The sequence below is a fragment of the Heterocephalus glaber genome, unplaced genomic scaffold (genome assembly GCF_053883595.1).
Source record: "Heterocephalus glaber isolate CG9 unplaced genomic scaffold, H.glaber_assembly_v1.0 deba00000768, whole genome shotgun sequence".
Taxonomy (NCBI): Eukaryota; Metazoa; Chordata; class Mammalia; order Rodentia; family Bathyergidae; genus Heterocephalus; species Heterocephalus glaber.
The window spans coordinates 2259618-2279282 of record NW_028258162.1 but is presented as its reverse complement, the minus strand read 5'-3'; the positions used below and the strand labels follow the sequence as shown (position 1 = coordinate 2279282).

Here is a 19665-nt window from a genome sequence, read left to right as displayed (position 1 = left end):
GAACAGCACAGGCTCAAACCAAAGCTTCCTTCCCACTGTTTGTGCCTTCAGTACTTGTCCCAGTGGCCCAACTGTAAATGATTTTATGTGGGGAGAATTTTTGTTTCGTTTTATTTTGTTTGTTTGTTTGTTTGTTTTTAGTTTTGGGGGGACAGGGTCTTGTTATGTCATTCAGACTGGCCTTGAACTCACTAGGCAGCCCAGGCTGGCCTTGAACTCATGGCAGTCTTCCTGTCTCAGCCTCCTGAATGTTAGTATTAGAGGCATCCACCACCACACCCAGTGACTATTTTTTTAAAAACACCTACAAAGCTTATGTCTTAATCCAGGTACTATTTGAAGTAGTTCATTTATACTAATTCAAAAAATCCTCTCAGGAACCCGGTAAGGTACATGCTACTATGGTCTTCCTTCTACAAACAAGGAAATCAAGACAGGAAGAGATTCCCTGACTCACCCAAGGTCACACAGCTGATAAATAGTCCATATGAATTCAGGCTGTCTGGCTCCAGAGTCTACTTTCTTGCTATACTGCCTCTCTTTCGTATTCCTTCACTCACCCATTCATTAAATATTTACAGTGCTACCTTTGTGGTAGGCACAAGACTTTGGAGACTGACAGATGGCTAAAAACTGGGCCCTGCTATCAGGAAGCTCACAGTCCAGTAGGAAATGCTGGACATGTAAGCAGAGGGAAAGGAAAGATACATCACTCGGCAACCCTCAGCTGAAGCCTGTGTGTCGGCTCTGTTTTGAGCACTGGAAATCAGACATAAATAAGACACAATTTCTGCTTTGGTGGACTTACATGGTAAAGACCCCAGGAGAAGAATTACTGCATGTAGACATGATCACATGAACAGGATCTGGTGGAGGGGTGTGGAGAGGGCGGTGGGACCCAGAATAGGTCTTCATTGGAGGATCGGTTTAGGTGGGTGAATGGCTGGGTGTAGGATGGATGGGTAGGTGGGTAAGTGGGTGGATGGATGGACAGATGGACAGGTAGAAGAATACATGTTAACAGATGGCTGGATGGATGTTTGGTTGGATGGATGAATAAAGAGATATTTATTTGGAAGGATAATTGGTTGAATGAACGGGTGAAAAGCTGAGCCCATTGCTGGGAAGTTGGACATTTTCCCAGTGAGATCACCAGACCAGCTGAAAGAAAGGGTTGGAAATCCATGCATTCATTCATTCAACAAATATTTAGTAAGCACCTATTTATGTGTCTGGTAGTGTTTCGGGCTCCAGGATTAGACATGGTCCTTGCCTCTGTGGAGCTGACATTCCAGGGGAAGGCAGACAACAAACGGTCAAATAGAGAGAAAATCTATTGTGGGACGGTGATAAATGCTAAGATGAAAAATAAAGCAGGATGAGAAGGCAGAGATGACAAGAGGGGACATCATTTCGGGGTTCAGAAGAGACCTCAGCGAGATAGTGGTTTCCGAACCGGACGTGAGCACCTGGAAATCCTACTTCAGTCAGAGGGAACAGGAAGTTCAAGGGCCCAGAGACACGGCAGCCGGCGAGGCTCTCTTGGGCTTGGCTGTGAATGAGAGGGAGGATCACAGGCAGGTGTGTGGGGTCACAGCGGAGACGAACACATCTCTCCTGGGCCCTCCTGGAAGCCCGTGGGGCCACGGAAGCTGGACTGGGGTGCAGGGGAGAGGCCACTCCGTGTGTGTGCCCCGGACAGGATCCCGGTGGGAGGGTGTCAGCACTTTAATTACAGCTCCCAGCTCTCAATGGTTTGCAACTCAACTGTAAAACAGGCCCTGGGCAACATGTGGCACCTCAGAGTGATTTACTAGCTCACCATTTCTATATTTAGTGCCGTCGAATGCTTGCTGGCCAACTTTGCAGAGAGAAAAAGAAAGAGGAATTTGGGGGAGGGAGATGGTTCAGGTTTTTTTGGTCTTTGTTTTAAACACACAGATTTTTTGTTTCCTGGTTGTTTTCTGAGATTATTTCCCAGCCTTTAAAAAGCTCCCAGGTACCAGCACATGGTGCACAGAGTGATATTGCTCCTGTCCAAACCAGAGACCGAGGGCTCGCCAAGCTGGCCCTCTTTTAAAGAATATGCGTGCCTCTGGCCAGAGAGGTCCGTTTGAAGGGAGCCACAGCTGAGTGCATGCTCGGGTTGAAGGCATCGACGACGGCTTAGATATTTCATATCCAGGGCTGGGCTTCAAGCCATGTTCTCCTGTCTCCCTTCTGAAGCTGGGTTCCCCCTCAGGCCTCCAGCCCAGGGCTCCGCAGGCTTCTCAAGCTTGACTGCACTGGAGACTCACCTGGAGAGCATGTGAGGGGCGGGGCCTGGGAAGACCCCCATGCTGCAGGCTGCTTCATCTTCAGCCCAGCTCCCAAAAACTCAGGTGCAGAAACCTAATCTCCAAATCCCAGGTGTTCCTGGTACTTGGAGGCGGGGCCTTCAGGAGGTGATTAGGATAAGAAAGGGTCATGGTGTGAGGCCCCCAGGGTGGTGTTAGTGCTTTGTAAGAAGAGGGGAGAGCTGAGCTAGCAGCTGGCCATGTGTCCATCTGACCCCCTCTGCCATGCTATGATGCAGCACAAGGCCTCCCTGGACACCGGCGCTCCTGGACTTCTGGCCTATAGAACCTCTCTTCTTTATAAGTGACACAGTCTGAGGTATTCACTAATAGCAACAGAAACTAGACTAAGACATTGGCCCAATAGAAATTTAGTAGGAGCCACATGCGTAAGGTAGCATGTTCTAATAGCCACATCCAAATGGTAAAAAGAGATGACATTAATTCAAAGAATATTATTTTATTTAATCTAATACTGTGTGTCCAAAATATATCATTTCAGTTTATAACGAATACAGGTATAGGAGACCTCTAACCTGTTACCTGTAGAAACCCCTTGAAGTCTGGCACCTGTGTGCCTGGGCTCTGGTGGCTGATGGCTCCTGGTTGGGGGGCACAGATCTAGGCCGACTTGAATATCTCCGGTAGCAGGGAGCTCACTACTGTCTGGGACGCCCCCCGTCCCTTCTGGCTCCCAGCTGAGGACCAGCACCTCAGAGCCCCAGCTTCACACTCCGGGTCCCCAAGCCCGCAGGCCTGCTCTGTTGAGGGCGGTGCTGGAGTAGTGAGGACCCCCACGACGCCTGGGTGACGCAGAGACCGGGGTCCCCCTTGCAGCTCAGAGCCCCCAGGACTCTGTTGTTCCCCACCCAGGCCACCGCCCATGGGGAGCCCCCACCTCTGCTGGGAGATGCCTGGACAGAGCTAATATCGGCGTTCCCCACACAAGGGGCTGAAGCATGGGTGTCTCGGGATGTCCCTGTGCATCGTCGCCGCTGCTTGAGGCCAGGGCTGCTCTGCCCCTGGCTCGGGAGCCCCTGTTCTGGGACCACGGCTGCCTTGGCTTCCTCATGGAGGAAGTTAGGTCCCTGGAGAAGTGTCCTTCAATGTGTGTCCTCCCCTCTCACTCTGCTTCCTGGCCACCACAAAGTGAGTGGCTCCAACCACCACATGCTCCTGCCATGGTGTCCCCTGCTGCCCCAGCCCCGAAGCAATAGGGCCAAGTCACCATGGACGGAACCTTCTGAAACTGGGAGTCCAAGTCAAGCTTTCCTCCTTTAAGTTGATTATCTCAGGTATTTGCACAGTGACAGAAAACCAACATGTGTCCACTCCTTTTTGGGTGGTAACCACTTCCTGCCCCGGAGTGAGATGCTGGCTGCCCACCCGGGCAGGGGCTGAATGACCATGTGGTGGGGAGATGGGGGAGGGAAGGAATGAGTGTGAGCTGTGTGTGCAGGCGGTGAGCACGGGCGGTGTGGGTGTGTCTGGCTGGGCAAGGCACACGGGTGCAAGCACACCTGTGCTGGGAACCTAGCGACACACAGGTCTGGCTTCCGAGGAGATCCGGCCGGGCACAGGCCATGCCTGGAGGGTGAGAGCCAGGGAGGACAGGGAGCCCGATGGGGCCAGAGCCTCCAGACCCCGAGACGGGGACGGGAGCCAGCGCTGGGTTTGGGCCGAACCCTCCTCCGAGCCGAGTCAGCCTCTGCACCCTCCCTGCATGGCAGCCCTGCTCTCCCGGCGGAATGCAGCCCTGCCGCCCACCCCACCTGAGTCGGCAGGAATACTCTGCCCAAGCCGGTGCGTCCAGCGTGACTTGAAGAATGCGACCAGAGAGAAAATACTCCGAATGTTTACGGGGAAGGCTGTGCCCCCTTTCATCTGAGTCGCCCAGAGGAACACAGCTGCAGCTGGGTGAGCGAAGCTCTTGCGTTCGTGATGGATGGACGGCAGGAGGGAAGGAGAAGAAGGAGAGGGATGAGGGGGAGCAGGAGCAGGAGCGGGCAGGGTCACTTCCTCGGACCTCTGCAGGCACCGCACCAGCAGCCCTGGAGTCCGACCTGGGAACCCATGAGCACAGCGGAGCCACCGGCCTCCTCCTCCCTGCCCTGGTTTTCCTCTTCCCCTGTCTTCTCTCCCAGTGATCCCCCTCCGGCTGCTTCATTGTACAGAGGGGGAAACTGAGGCCCAGGGGCGAGAGACTCATCCATAGCCACACAGCCCTGTGAGGCTGCACAAACCCTCCCTCCTCTCGGTGGCTCACGGCCTAAAACCCATCCCTAGGGCATGGCTATCAGCTCCACAAAGGATGTCCCCACCTCGAAGATGAAAGGCTTGCACTATCGGTGGGGATACTTTAAACTGCATTAGCCAAGCTGGCAGAAGAACAGAGAGAATTCATTAGTTCTGGAACCTAAGGGCCTGGGGGATGGATTCAGGTCCTGCTTGATCAGGGCGACATTCCTGGAAGCAGCTCCATACCCCCCACCCTGTGCCGGCTTCTCAGCTCTGCTGCCTTCATGGGCACCATACTGAGCCCCATGTGACTACGAGGGGCCTGCTCACTGCTGGCTCTGCCCCCTGTGTCCCTCTGGTTCACATCTGGTGAGAAATAACCCAGTGCTGTTGCCTCTGGTGCATACCGAAGCCTCAGGACTTTCTCTGAGTCCACGGCCTGGCCTTCCCAGCGATCTGTGGGGACTGAGAGCAGTGAGCGCTGGACACCGGTGACCAGTGTGGCCACTACAGTGTCAGTGGCCAGGAAAGCCTGACAGGGACACTGGTATTTGCTGAGCTCCAGGGCTGCACCAGGCCTGCAGGAAATGTGGCACAGGGGAGGCAGCAGGTGCTGGAGGGGCCCATCTGGGGTTGTGGGGGGCAGGAGGTTGTGTGGGGCAGAGGCACTCCCGAGGGCATGGTGAGGTGACCTCGCCCAGGGGCTGAAGGCCAAGCAGTCAGGTGGCCCATGCTGGAGGCCATGGGAGGCAGCTGTGGTGTTCACAGGTCGAGGTCCCCTAGGATGCTGTGGAAGGAGCCAGGTGTTCTGTGCCTGGAGCCCCCCATGCCCAGACTGAGCAGAACCCAGAGCCCCCCAGTCTAGCCACCCTCCAGACCCCTTCCTTCCTCCAGGATGTCACCCCTCCTCCAGGAAGTCCCAGGAGCCTGGGGCGGGCCGGGAAGCAGACCCCGATAGCATCTCCTTGGCGGCCCGAATCAGGACATTTTCTGGAGCCAAGTTTCTCCCTGGGCCCCTCCCGGCCCAGGTGCCCCACCCTGAGCAGTTCTGGGCCCTGGGCAGTACCTGGTAGGCTCATTGTTGGCACCTCCTGGGGGACTTGTCAGAAAGATTGATTCCTCTCCCTCCAGTGGTGCAGAAACTCCTTCCTGCTGCTCCAGACAGGTTTGGGGCACGGCTGGGGGACAGAGAGGGAGCCCAGGGGCAGCCCCACCCCGCGGGTGCAGGAACCTCCCCCCCCCCCCCGCCCCGCCAGACCCCAGTGGCTGCTTGCACACACTTCCGGGGCCAGGAGCTCACCCCCTCCCCGGCTGCCCCCTGCAGCCCTGGGGACTGCAAGGGGGGCTGCCCCTCCCTGAGCGAGGCTGTGCTGCCCTCCAGCCTCACCCACCTCCCGTGTCCAGGCTCTGTCCCTGCTGCCGCTCACCCTGTCCCAGCACCGGCCCACAGAGCTAGACCCACAACTGCTCCTCTCGGCTCATTCCTCGTGAGACCTCCAGCCTCCTCTGTGCATCTGCTAGGGCCCAGCGAAGTTCTAAAAATGACGAAGGAAGACCAAGGCCTTCCTTACTGTGTGCATTAGACTTCAGTTCCTACGGCCCCGGTCTCGGCTTTTCAGCAGTCTTTGCGCTCCTATTGAACTTGTGGTCATCTAAAGCTTTCCATCTTTCCCCGTGTCTCCTATCTTGTGCTTCTGCAATCCATTTTTTTCATAAATATAAAAAATTGTAGATGCCTACCCCTCTCTACCTGACATCAGCCCCCTCGGAACGAACTAAATTCTCCCAGGAGCTCAGCTCACTCATGGGAGCCCCTGTAGGGGGGCCAGGTGACTGGAGCGGGTTTCAGCAGCACCAAAAGACCCCTCTGCCCCCAGTTGCCCCTCTTCCTGGCTACCTGTTCTCCTGATGTCCTCTCGTGGCTTAACACAGGCCACAGGGGAAGCAGCTGCTCCTGCTGCCAGCCAGACCTGAGAGCCCCAAGCTGGGGACGGTGTTCTGCTCCACTCTGGGGCCAGTGGCATAAGCTCCCCAAACCAAGTACTCCAGGATTTACAAAGCAATGGTTCACCTGCTCATTGCTTCGAATGGACCCTGGCTGGAGCATTTGACTGGATCCCGCAGAAACTGGGAAACAGGCTGAGAGAGGTGTTTGGTGTGGTTTTGCTGAGAGCTAGCTTATCAGCACACGCTTCCCTGGAAGGGAGAGTAGGGTGTGGACATTGGGGAACATCACACAAAGCTGCTGGCCCGAGGCGTACTGAGAAAGGGTCCAGTCATCACAGTGCCCAGGGAACATAGTATTTGGGCAGCCAGGACAGCGGTGGACACCGTGAGGGAATCACTGTGCACCCTGACACTCATAAAGGCTTTGGAAGCAAGTTAATTTTTTTTTTCTGGCATGGTAGAATATTTAAAAGGTACAAGGATAGCTGGGGACAGTGGTGCATGCCTGTAACCCCAGCAACTCGGAGGTGGGGGCAGGAGGATCACAAGTTTGAGGCCAGCCTGGGCAACTTGATGAGACTGTGCCTCAAAATATAATTTTCTAAAAGGGCTGGGAATGCAGTTCAGTGGTAGAGCATTTGCCTAGCATGCAGGAGCCCTGGGTTCAATCGGCGCTCCCGCAAAAACAAACAACCAAAAGGTCTAGGGCTGGGAGTGTGGCTTAATAGTGGAAGTCTCACTTCTCCGGGATGAGGCCTGGGTCCCCTCCCCAACACTGAAAAGAAAAGAAGCCCAAGGGGCAGCCCCTGTCCATCCTGAAGCCCCTCTTAGGCATGCACATGAGCAAGAGCAAGCCTTTTTATTTCTTTTTTTCTTTTCTTTTTGTGGCACTGGAGATTGACCCCAGAGCCTTCTCATTCCGCCGCATCATCAGACCTTTTTTCATTTTTTTACTTTGAGACAAGATCTCACTAAGTCACTAAATGGATCAGGCTGGACTCGAACTTGGCAATCCTCCTGCTTCAGCCTCCCAAATGCTGGAATCACAGCAGACCTTTCCTTCCTTGTGCAGACAGGAGCACACTGCGGACCCTACACACCTGACTCCGTTCCCCTAACATCTCTTGCTGATCCGTTCTGCCAGTTGCTAACCAGCCTCCCCATCCCGATGGAGGCTCATGGCTGCTGACCATTGCAGTGGTAGATCTGTCTGCATTGATATAACCGGTCCGGTGATGGATCTTTAAATTCCTGTGGCCTTTTGATATCACAGATACAGTGTGACACAGGGCGAGCCTCCCCGCGGGGTACAGAAGCAGGAGCAGAACTGCTGGGTGGAAGGTCTGCTGGGACTGTATGCAGGGTGATAAAGATTGGCCTCCAGATAAGGCCGAGCAGGTGCAGAGCCACAGGTGTGGGACGGTGAAGCTGAGCTGGGAAAAGCATGGCCCGGGGCTGGGGACAGGGCTCCGTCTTGGTGCATTCGGATTGGGAAAGGAAGCTGAGCTCGAGACACTGCCACAGCCCGGTTGTGGTGAGGTGCAACAGGCCTCTCCTGCCACGCCACAGAGCGCTGGAGCACTGTTCAGCCACGGCAGGGAGGAGAGTCTGACAAACGCCCACGTGAGCCACCTGGAAGCTGGTCCCACCCTGTGCCACTTCTTTTATAGGACCATCTAGAACAGTCGTATGGAGCCAGAAAGTACATCAGGGGCTGCCTCGGGCCAGGAAGAGGGGAGATGGGGAGTGACTGCTAAAGGGTAGGGGGTTGCTTTCGGGGGCAGCAAAAATGCTGTATGGTTGGACTCTGGGAATACAAGGAAAACTACTGAATTGTGCGCTTAAATGGGGAAACCGGATGGTGCTTGAGTTGTGTTGTAACAAAGCTACTCGATGGGTTTGCGAGTCAAACAGGTCAAAGTTACTGGAGCCGAAAGGGCTGATGCTGCAGCTGTAGCTGACAGAGAGACGCTGGGCACCGTCACTCCTCCAGCCCGGGACCCAGGGAGTCGTGACCTTTGCCGGGGGACACAGCCATCTGTGGGGCCCGGCAGGACCCAGCAGGCACAGTAACCCTAGAGCTCGTCCCGCCTCAGTCTCCCTCCAAACCTTCCACAGCTGCACACCCTCTGGACTCATGCCTTTACCCTCTCCCGATCGTCATTCTGCCCTGGGGGCCTGTGGGGTGACAGGATTGAAAGGGCAGAGCCCCGCATTCCCCTGCAGCTCATCTTTAACCTGGGACCCAGAGATACAGCCACCCACATAGAGTGCTGGCACCCTCGCCCCACCCGCAGTCGTCCCCAAATGTCACTCCGCCCACCCCAGCAATGCAGGCTTGATGCCTGGGCACCCCAGCTGGGCTCCCGGGGCCTGAACATCTAACAGGTGACTGCTCGGGCCAGAGCTGTGGAGCAGTCTGAATGCACTCTGAGGGGTGCCAGGCCCTGGGAAGGGGCAGCGTGGGCATTCTAGGGCCTCCAGAACCCCAGGAACTGACCCACAGGGTTCAAGCTCTCTGGGCAGGAAGAAAGCTTGGAATCTGTCAGGCTTGGAAGGGCAGGAGCTGGGACGAAGAGGTTTCTGCTTAGTCCCATACACACTTCCTGTCCTCAGGCTCAGGGACGAGGCTGGGTCCCTGCTGGGTGACCAGCCCTGGCCAGGCCACTATGATTAGGGCCAGCTTAGTGCAGACATCATGGGATCACTGAGGCTGTCAGATCGCAGAGTCAGCAGGGTTAGGCTGGCTGTCACCTGATTCGGGGCCGTTCGATGCCACTGCAGCCTCAGGCAATCGGTGGCCACGGAGGAAGAGGGAGACCTCAGGGGGTGGGATGCTGCCCAGGGCAGGAGTGAGTGGCAGCCACGCCAATCCAGCCTTCCATACCGGGATCACCAACCGCCCCGGCTCACAGCAGCAGTGACATTTGAGAGCACAGACCTGCAGGTCACGCTGCCTTCACATTGCTTTCTCACTTCAACCTTCAGAGGCTCCCTGTTGCCTTTCTAAATAAAACAACTTTATTGAGGTATAATTCACATATCATGCAGTGCAGCCATTTAACTGTTTTAGTGAAGGCATTCAGAGTCCCTCCGACTTATGCAAAGACGCAGTATGTCACCTTTAGTCACTCCACTCTGCGGAACTTGTAGCAGAACTTGCTGCTCGACCTAACTACAACTTAGTGGCTGCCACTTCCTCCCCAACCCTCCCTGCCTTAGAGATCACTATTCTGCTCTTAGCCTTCGGGAGACCAGCAGTTTGGGCTTCTCCAGCAGGGCTTTGGCTCCGCCTGGCCTTTCAGAGCCTGGCTTATTTGACTTCATGTAATAATCTCCACTTCCATCCACATTGTTGCAAATGACAGCATCTCACTCCTCCTAAGGCTGAATAGATTGTGCAGGGCATAGGGACCACATTTTCTTTATCCATTTCTCAGCTGATGGGCGCTAGATGGCTTCCGTTTCCTGGCTGTTGTGAACATTGCCGCATGAACATGGGGTGCAGCCACCCCTTCTGCAAATCTCCTCTGGATATGGCCCCAGCAGTGCCAAGGCCAGCTCTCAGTTTAATTTTTTGAGGAATTTCCGTAAAAATGGCTATTCCCGTACACATCCCCACCAATGGGGTACCAGGGTTTCCTCCTTTCCACATCGTTGACAGCTCTTGTTAACTTTAGTCTTTCTGATAAAGCCCATTCTTCCTGGGATGAGGTTACATAAATTTTACAAAATTTTCATTGTATGGCTACACTGCATTTTGTTCATCCACTCTTCAGCTGGTAGACATTTGTCACCCTCCCCTCTGTTTAGCTATTACGAACAATGTTGCTGTGAACATGCATTTGCATTTAACTTGGGAAGATATCAAGGAGTGGAACCATTGGTCGGGGTTAACCCAGTGTTTCACATTTTGAGGAATTGCCAAGCTGTTTTCCACTGTGAGGGCGCCAGCCCCCTTTCCATCAGCACAGTGTGAGGGTCCTCATCTCTGTACCTCCAAGCCCTGGTGGTGGTCTGTCTCATGTCTCCCGTCCTCGTGAGTGTGAAAGAGTTCGCTGTGACTTCAATTTGTATCTCCCTGTTGGCTCACCATGTTGAGCATCTTTTCATGAGCTTACTGGCTACTATTGCCTATCACATTTTTATATATTGCAGGCTACCACTTCTGTGCAAAAAAGTACAGAGACCGTCCATCCATGTTTGCTTAAAAGAATATCTGCAAAGCATGATCCGTGGAACCACCATCCACATCAAAGAGCAGCACATTTCTCCCACATCAGGAGACCCCTGGGTGACCCTGGCCAACCATGGCCCCTCCGCTCTGATATTCATCATCCTCATTTCTCTAATTAATCTTAGTCTCCCCCTGGATGGGCTCCTCCTGAACAATACAATCCAATTTTGCCTGCCTTTGAACTTGATTCAGTGAAACCATTCTACGGAAGTCTTTGATGACTAGTTTCTTTGCCTCCCTGCTGGCTTTCTTTCTTTCCTTCTTTCTCTTTCTGCCTTTCTTTCTTTCTTTCTTTTTCTTTTTTATACTGAGAATGGAACCCAGGCCCTTTGCACTGAGTTCTATCCCTCACCCTTTTTTATTTTGAGACAGGGTCTCACTAAGTCATTAAGTTGCCCAGGGTGACCTTGAGCTTGTGATTCTCCTGCCTCAGGCTCCCAGAATGCTGGGATTACAGACATGTGCCTCCATACCTGGCCTCCATGATATATTTCTCAGGCTGATTCCTGTCTGTGTGGTTTGCCTTCGTTGTCACTGCCCCACTGCGTCCCCTCAAGCGCAGGTACCGATGTTCATCCATTCTTCCCTGGACCGGCGTGTGGACGGTGCCCAGGTCGAAGCTGTTAGGAGCATGGTGGCAGTGAATCTCTTGAGCCTGTTTCTTGTGTGCACAGAATGATTCTCCGGGGTCCATGCCTGGAGAGTGGAATGCCGAGTCACAGCCACGCGTGTGGCATCTGTGATGTACTTGCACATCCCCCACGCTGCACAGCGAGCTGGACACAAGTGTAGTCACACTGTCTTTCGGACAGCTCCATGCTGGTAGATCAGTGCCCAGTTGCACCAGATATGAAACATTTTGATTGTTACCCAGTGTTACCAGTTGCCCAAGAAAACCTGAAAGTCTGTCTTTTAAAGTAAATTCTCTTGCTTTTGAAACACAGGTTCAAAATTGATTTTAGAGCTGGGTGTGGTAGCTCACACCTGTAAACCTGATGCTCTGGGAGGCTAAGGCAGGAAGATCGAAAGTTCAAGAAGAACCTGGAAAACTGGCAATTTAGTAAGAACCTACCTCAACATTTTAAAAATAAATTAAAAATCTAGGGATAGAGCTCAGTGCAAAGGCCCTGGGTTCAATTGCTAGAACCCCCCCCCCCAAAATTGATCTTAGGCCTATGCAAGCTGAAGAGAACCTACATGTGCTCTGGCCCCAGCTGTGCTGAGAGGCAGGCGGAGTAAGCAAGTTCCAGGCCCAGGCCCAGCACCTACACTGGGTGGGGAGGGAGCAGCTGGAATCCAGGTCTGAGTCTCGGGAATCGTAAAGACTGACCCAGGCCACGTCAGCCAGCAGGGCAGCAGGGCGGGTGGGTCTAGGGGCTGCGTGAGGGGTGCATGCAATGATGTCTCTGTGCTCTCCGTGCCTGACCTGCAGATCCTGGAGGAGAACATGAAGCTGGAGTGTAAGTGCCATGGCGTGTCAGGCTCATGCACCACCAAGACGTGCTGGACCACGCTGCCACAGTTCCGGGAGCTGGGCTACGTGCTCAAGGACAAGTACAATGAGGCTGTGCACGTGGAGCCCGTGCGCGCCAGCCGCAACAAGCGGCCCACCTTCCTGAAGATCAAGAAGCCCCTGTCCTACCGCAAGCCCATGGACACCGACCTGGTGTACATTGAGAAGTCACCCAACTATTGCGAGGAGGACCCAGTGACAGGTAGCGTGGGCACGCAGGGCCGAGCCTGCAACAAGACGGGCCCCCAGGCCAGCGGCTGTGACCTCATGTGCTGCGGCCGTGGCTACAACACCCACCAGTACGCCCGCGTGTGGCAGTGCAACTGCAAATTCCACTGGTGCTGCTACGTCAAGTGCAACACGTGCAGCGAGCGCACAGAGATGTACACGTGCAAGTGAGCGGGACAGCCCGAGCCCCGGCTTCAGGGCGGTGTGGGAGGCCCAGACAGTCTCCACGCTGCTGTTGCCTCCTGGGTCACTGCCTTGATCTTCACAGGGAGCTACAGAAACACTGAGCTTGTCTTTCCTGCTGAGGAGGGCCCCGCTTCCGGTTCCGGCAGACACTGCGGGAGGAGGCCCTCGGGCCCTCGCCTGTTCTGCTCCATATCCGTGTCCAGTGCTGCTCCTCCTCCCCGATGCCGCCCAGGCCCCTGCACGGCTGGAATGAAGCCTTTCGCTGGAACTCTGGGCCTTCGGGCCTCATCATAGCAATATTTAACAATTTATTCTGATTAAAAAGTAATATTAATTTATTTAATTAAAAAGAATTCCTCCATCTCGTCAGGACCCGTTTTCTGCAATCAAAGTGGACTTGTGCTTTCCTGGCGGGATGACTTGTGTTGCTAGAACCTGGAGCCGAGTAGAAAACTGTACATAATGATTCTTTATCCAGATGTTTCTACTAGTTGATTTTGCAAGTATCTTCCCCCTGCAGCACTAGACGTTTAAGTACAATGAGCAGACATCCTTTATACTTTATACCCATATAGGTACATACACACTCACACACACACATACACACTTGTGTTTTTTTGCTATTTGCTGCTACTTATCCAGAAATTGAAGCTGGTCCAGATTTGAGACATTGTTTTCCAGAATACGTTTCCCATCCTTCCACCCTCCCCAGTTCAAACATTGCCATTAGAAAAAATCAATTTTGGAAGAGAGAGAGAGAGGAGAGAATAAACTCCCAACTGTTTTCACCATTTGGAAAGTGAGCCACTGGATAAGAGAGAATATTTTGTAAGAGACTATTTTTATAAGAATATTTTATTTATATGGAGTCTGCTGTATCATCCCACAGCCTGTGTGTCTTCTTAATGCTGGTCCTCAAGGGGGTTGGGAGGGGTGTGGCCAGGGCAGGTGGGCAGGTCCCACGGGGACCCTTGCACGGCTGGGTTCTGGAGTCGTTTGCCAAGGGGGCCAGAGCACACCCCAGATGCTCAGGGTTAGGGCGTCATCCATGCTGACTGAGAAGAAACCCAATCCCAGGCTCTGCCTGTGAAGCTCAGGGCCTTGGGCAGGGTCCCTGAGGGCGAACCTCGGGGTGAGCCACTCGGGCACATGTGCCAGCGCCCTCTACACTGTGTGACCATCACGGGCACTTGGCCATCAGCCTCAGGCAGAGGCCAGCTCAGGGACCCCTGCACCTCACCGGGACGTCCCTGCCACTGCCTGTGTCCTCAGAGAGGGGAGGAAAGCAGGCAGGGGAGGGGCGCACAAGCTCTGAGGCCCGGGGGCTTGCAGTCCTGTTCTGGGGGGACTGGCAGGAGAGGCGAGGGACAGCCTCTCTGCTTTGGCCTGGCCACACCCAGGGCCTCTCAACCTGGAAAGCTGTCCTCCAGGAGGCTGTGGATGCCATCCTATGTGTCAGTTTGCATCTCTGTCTGTGTGTGCACATGCATACACACGTGCACTCGCATGACTTTTGAATGTCTTGAGGTTGTCACATGACTACACCCTGAAGCACCTCTAGTGTGCTCGTGTGTGTGTGTGTGTGTGTGTGCGCGCATGTCTATGTCTCCATGTGCCCCTGCAAAGGAGAGCAGGTCATGTGCATGGAGCTGTGTGCCTGAGCACTTGCTGGTCCTAGGAGTGTCCCCACCAGGGAGGGGGGATCCATGCGCGCATATGAGGTGGCCAGCAGGGGACTTCGGTGATTGTGGTCAGCCACCAAGAGATAGTGCCTCTGAACTCTGTCCCACAGCCACAGGTAAAACTCAGATGCCTCTGAGATCACAGTCCCATGAGCCCTGAGTGCTAAGAGCCCTTGAGCATCTAAGCCGCGTTTGTTCCCGATGTCAGCACTGGGTCTGGGTCACTGGCAAATAAACATGGCTGGTTGGCTATATTTCTTCATATTTCCTTTACGTGGTGTGTGGATGAATGGGCAGTGAGGAATGGATGGAATGATGGATGGATGGATGGATGGATGGATGGATGGGTGTGAATGGATGGATGGATGGATGGACAAATGGATTGATATGTGGATGGGTGGACAAATGGATAGATGGATGGAGATGTGTGTGTGTGGATGAATGTGGATGTGGATGGATAGACGAATGGATGGATGGATGTGTATGTGTGTGGATGGATGGATGGATGGATGGATGGACAGATAGGTGGATAAGTGGCTGGATAGGAGGGTATATAGGTGCCTGGGTAGGTGGTGAGTGGACAGGTAAGTAGGTAGATGGCTGGATAGGTGGGTAGGTAAATGTGTGGGTAGTGACTGAGTACATGAATGGGTGGGTGATGGGTGGGTACATGAATAAATGAGAAGAAAGAATGCAAGAGCTCCTTGAAACCCCCTGTCATGTCTTCTCTCCTCCTTGGAGAACCCACAGTGCCTCCCATGAGCGGGGCCTTTCCAAGCCTCCACTCCTGGCCTTGTTGGCTCCTGGGAATGGGGCAGATTCTGACTAACCTCCCCAGATGACTGTTAGCTTCGTAAATGGGATCTCAGAGAAGTTGCCCATGTTCTCCCTCACCACCCATGGGAGGACAGGGCCAGAAGGGAGCATCCAGGCCTGAGGAAGGCAGGCTGGGGAAGCTGCCTATCATCTAGCCATAGGGGCTGCCCTTCCTCTGCGTGCTCAGCCGGTGCCCAGCCAGTGTGCTCCGAGCTGTGCCTCACTTACCCCTTCTGTAAAAGCAGAATAATACACCTGCCACTCAGGGGAGAGGGAGGGTCTTCCAGCCATGACTGCGTGGCACTTGGCGATGTAAAATAATGGATGAATGCTATTATTATTAATTATTGTTGCTATGACTATAATTCTCCATGATTCCAGAATTTTTCAAACACACTTAGGGTAAAAAATATTTGGCTCTTTGTTGAGTAAAGGTTTTCCTTTCCCCCTTGTTCCTGTTCTAAAGCGGCTTTTCAATAACAGTGTCATGAAAAAGATGAGAATCTTATGGGGCAGAATTGCAGGACCACAGCGTCAAAAGCACATGGGCCTGGTGCCAGGAGGAAGCAGGTTCTGGAACTCAGCTGCTCGAACCAAGGCCACTGTCACCACATGGGAATGTGGGCCCCTCGTGGCCAAATCCTCTGAGATTCTGTGAATGACTGCCTGCCTGTGTTTCCAAGGAAAATCTCCCACTTTTTCAGTATATTGATAAACAGCACGAGCATACCACAAACGTGACTGCAGGCTGAACTTGGCCCTTGGGCCACCAGCTACAGACTCTGACTTGGGCCAAACCTCTTGTTTTAGAGATGGAGAAACTGAGGCCCAGAGAGAGGCAGGGCTTTACTCCAGGCTGCACAGCATGCCCAGCAGTGAGCACAGCATGCCCAGCAGTGAGGACACCAGGCCCAAGGTCCTGGGGATGACCTTTCACCAGTGCAGTGTACCAAGTCAGGAAATAATTTAGGGGAAGGAAGGTTGGAAGGAATATAGTTCCTACAGTTCCTACATACACACACGCACGCGCTCGCGTGCACGCACACACACACACACACACAGGTCAAGAGGCTCCAGGGAGAGCCGACAGCTTTCCCAAGGGTCCTGAAGGGATGAACTGGTGCCCTGAACCATTCTGCAGCATGAGCCTTTCTTCAGATGCCTAGGTAAGTGAACACAGAAGGAACAATGAAATGAATAGACGGAGGGATGGAAGGAGGGAGGGAGGGAAGCAGGCAGTATGGATGCATACGTGGAAGGAAAAAGGAAATATAGATGGAGGGACGGTGGGTGGATGGATCGACAGATGGGTGGATAAATAGGTACACAAATGGGCCGGTGGGTGAGTGGGAGGTGGGCTGATGGAGAGGTGGGGAGGAGGCAAATACATGGACAGCTGCCAGGGGAACCCTCCAGCAAGACCTGGGAGGAGAAAGTGCTGAGGCATAGCCCTTCTCCACAGAGACGCAGCTGTCCCCTGCACACAGAGGGGAGCCCAAGATCTCTTTCCTCAGCCTCTTTTGCTCCCACTTCACAGGCGATGGCCCGTCTCAGAGAAATCATGTTTCACCACCCGGAAAGGAGGAATCGGGCTGTGAACCTAAGTGTCCCAAGTAAACACTTGGTCCTGGGCCTTTCACCACCAGGAACAGAGGCTGAAGCTGGAGAAAAGGGACCACACAGGCTGCCCAAGACAGACACAGACTGTCCTTGTGGACTCCTTCCTCCCCGTCACGGGGCACATTCAGCAGGACACCGTGGCGTGGCACTTCCTCCCCAGGGCAGGCCACAAGTTCCCCCACTGCCCACCCACCTGCCCTCCCCAACTGGCCCTTGCCTGTACCCTGGGAGAGTGCCACACCTCCTGCCAGGTCTCCCTGCCTCCACCCAGCCCCACAAGCCTCCAAGTGCTGGCCAGACCAGCCCACACCCTGCCTACCACCGATTATATCTCCCCACCATCCTGGACATCAAGTCAGAGCTCTTTGTCCCCTCTGGACCTGGCAGCCACCATGCAGGGAGCCTCATGCACACAGCATTGACAGACCATCTAGGAAGGAAGTGCTCTGTGCCAGACAGGTTCTAGCAATTTCCATGCTTTCTCAGTACCTTCACACAATAAGTCCAGTTATGTGTCACTTAGTGATGGGGAAATGTTCCAAGGAATGCCACCGTGCAGCCATCACAGTGTACACTTACACAGCCTAGACGGTGCACCATACCCAGGCCAGACAGTGTCGCCGGTTGCCTCTAGGCAGCAAACCTGGACAGCAGGTGACTGTACTGAATGCTGTGGACAACTGTCACATGATGCCGTTTGTGTGGCTAAACATAGAAAAGGCACAATAAGAATGCTACATAGGAATTCTCAGCTCCATCACAAGCCATGGAACCACACAGTATATGCAGCCCAACACTACGAAGATGCAATTATGTGGTATGTGACAATAGCCATGGTTGCTCATGAATCAGGGATGTGTTGGCACTTTAGGGTCGGGCTCCTCTATGCTCCTGTGGCCAGCTGTGCATCAGGTGGGTGGCCCTGCGGATCTCCGTAGAACCCTCTCACATTCTATGGGGTCAGCTCACTCTGAGCTGGTTGGGGATGACTTCTGGGGGCACAATCAGGTCTCTCATAGGCCCATGCTTGGCCACTGAGGCCAGGAGTCCCCAGGAGACAGCAGATGCCACCGGGCTTCCTGAGCCCCACGGCATGACTCATGCCATGTCCCATGCCATGTCCCACTGGCCAGAGCAGGTTGCAGAGCCAGCCCCAAGTCAGGGCACGGGATATAGATCCACGCTCATCTGGAGGACCACCCAGCCACAGCATCAGGCAGAGGAGACATTTCCCAAAGCTCAACACAAGAGGTGACCGTGTCAGCAGGACTGTCAGCCTGACCACATAGCAGGGCCAGCTACTTCCAAGGCTCAGCTTCTCACCTCCCGGATTCAATCCTTTTGTTTTGTTGATGCTGGAAATTGAAACCAGGGCCTCACATCGAGCTATACCCCTAGCCCTTTAAAATGTATTTTGAGACAGAGTCTCGCTAGATTTCCCAGGATGGCCTCAAACTTGTGATCCTCCTGCTTCGGCCTCCTGAGTAGCTGGGATTACAAGTGTGTGCCACCATGCTCAACTCAGTCTTGGGTCTTGTCTTCTTCCATCCCATTCATGAGCAAATCCAGTTTATTCTTCTTCAGACCGTCACTAGGTTTGTCCCCCTCTGTGCGCACACCAGCCATTGGTGTGTGTGAGTCTGGCTGGATTCTTGTCCTCCCCTGCTGAGGTCTGGACCACAGAGCAGGGCTTCCATGCCCCACATCCCACCCATCAACACTCCCTGTGCTCGACCCTTCAACAGACTGAGCACAGCCACATGGGGCCACAGGGCTCAGGCCGTGGAGCCACAAAGGAAGGGTCTTGGGTCCTGAATGGCCACTGGGGAGACAGCCACCTACCAGCCAGGGACACCTGGAGCACAAAATACACATCTAATGTAGGAAGACTTCAAGGCTCAGGAGCTCCTCTGTGATGGCGTGAAGCCCTCCCCCCGAGCTCCGGCGTCTCCCTTCTCCCGTCACCTACCTTCTCCCATCACTGCCTCTGAGCCTTTGCAATGCTGTACCCTCAGGCCCTTGAGTGGCTGGCTCCTTCTTGTTAATAAACCCCACTCAAAAGCCAGCACTTCAGGATATCTGCCCTGGCTTCCAAGGCCCTTGGTCTATTACTTTTTTTGTTTCCCTGTGGCACCTACCACTGTCTTAAGTGACATTTCTAATTTATTAGAGGCCGTGGAGAATAGCTATGCAGAGCAGGAGCTCTGCAGCCAGATGCCCTGAGTTCAAACCTAGCTCTGCTGTTTACTGGCTGCATGTTTGGGGCAGGTCATGAACCCCTGTGTCTTCACTGCCCTGGGTGTCAAGTGGAGCAGTAATTGGATTTCGAGAGAGATTAGCTAAGCAGTGCCCAGCACCCAGTAGGCTGCAGGCATGCAGGCTCAGGTATCAGGGCCAAGTCACTGAGCTCCAGGACACAGGACTTTGTCTTGATTGCTGTGGGTCCCCAGTGCCCAGCACACGCCTGGGGTTACTGACATTTACTGGGTAAGTACGACTGAGGATCCAGAGCCTGGACCCAGGGTGCAGCAGCAGGCACAGGCAAGCATCTGGAGCGGGACCTGAGGACCACAGGCAGCTCGTCCTGGGCCTCTGGCCTGTGAGGGTCTGGCAGGGGTGAGACTGTGGAGCCCCAACACAGCCACAGGCACTTGCACCCCACTGACAGGGTGGCCACGGTTCACAGCAGTGCTCCTGGCCCCGGAAGAACGTGCAAGAGACAATGGAAGCTCATGGCTGCCTCCTCTGACCCGGCCCCCTGGAGGGCGGAGCAAGCGCCCCACTGCCTCTATGTGGGCACATGCATGTGCACACCACACAGGGTCACCTGATGGGAAACCCCACGGCCTAAGAAGCAGCCGA

At 54.2% G+C, this 19665-nt stretch overlaps 1 protein-coding gene across 2 annotated transcripts in view; it reads left to right on the top strand.

Moving 5' to 3' along the window:
* Positions 1-14621, top strand: part of Wnt7a (Wnt family member 7A) — a 42051-nt gene extending 27430 nt beyond the window's left edge. For both annotated transcript variants that reach the window (XM_021240481.2, XM_004859987.3), the window contains exon 4: positions 12191-14621. In XM_021240481.2, the coding sequence (XP_021096140.1) occupies positions 12191-12670 (480 nt within the window). In that variant the 3' untranslated portion in view covers positions 12671-14621. The remainder of the gene's footprint in view (positions 1-12190) is intronic.
* The last annotated feature ends 5044 nt before the right edge of the window (positions 14622-19665 follow it).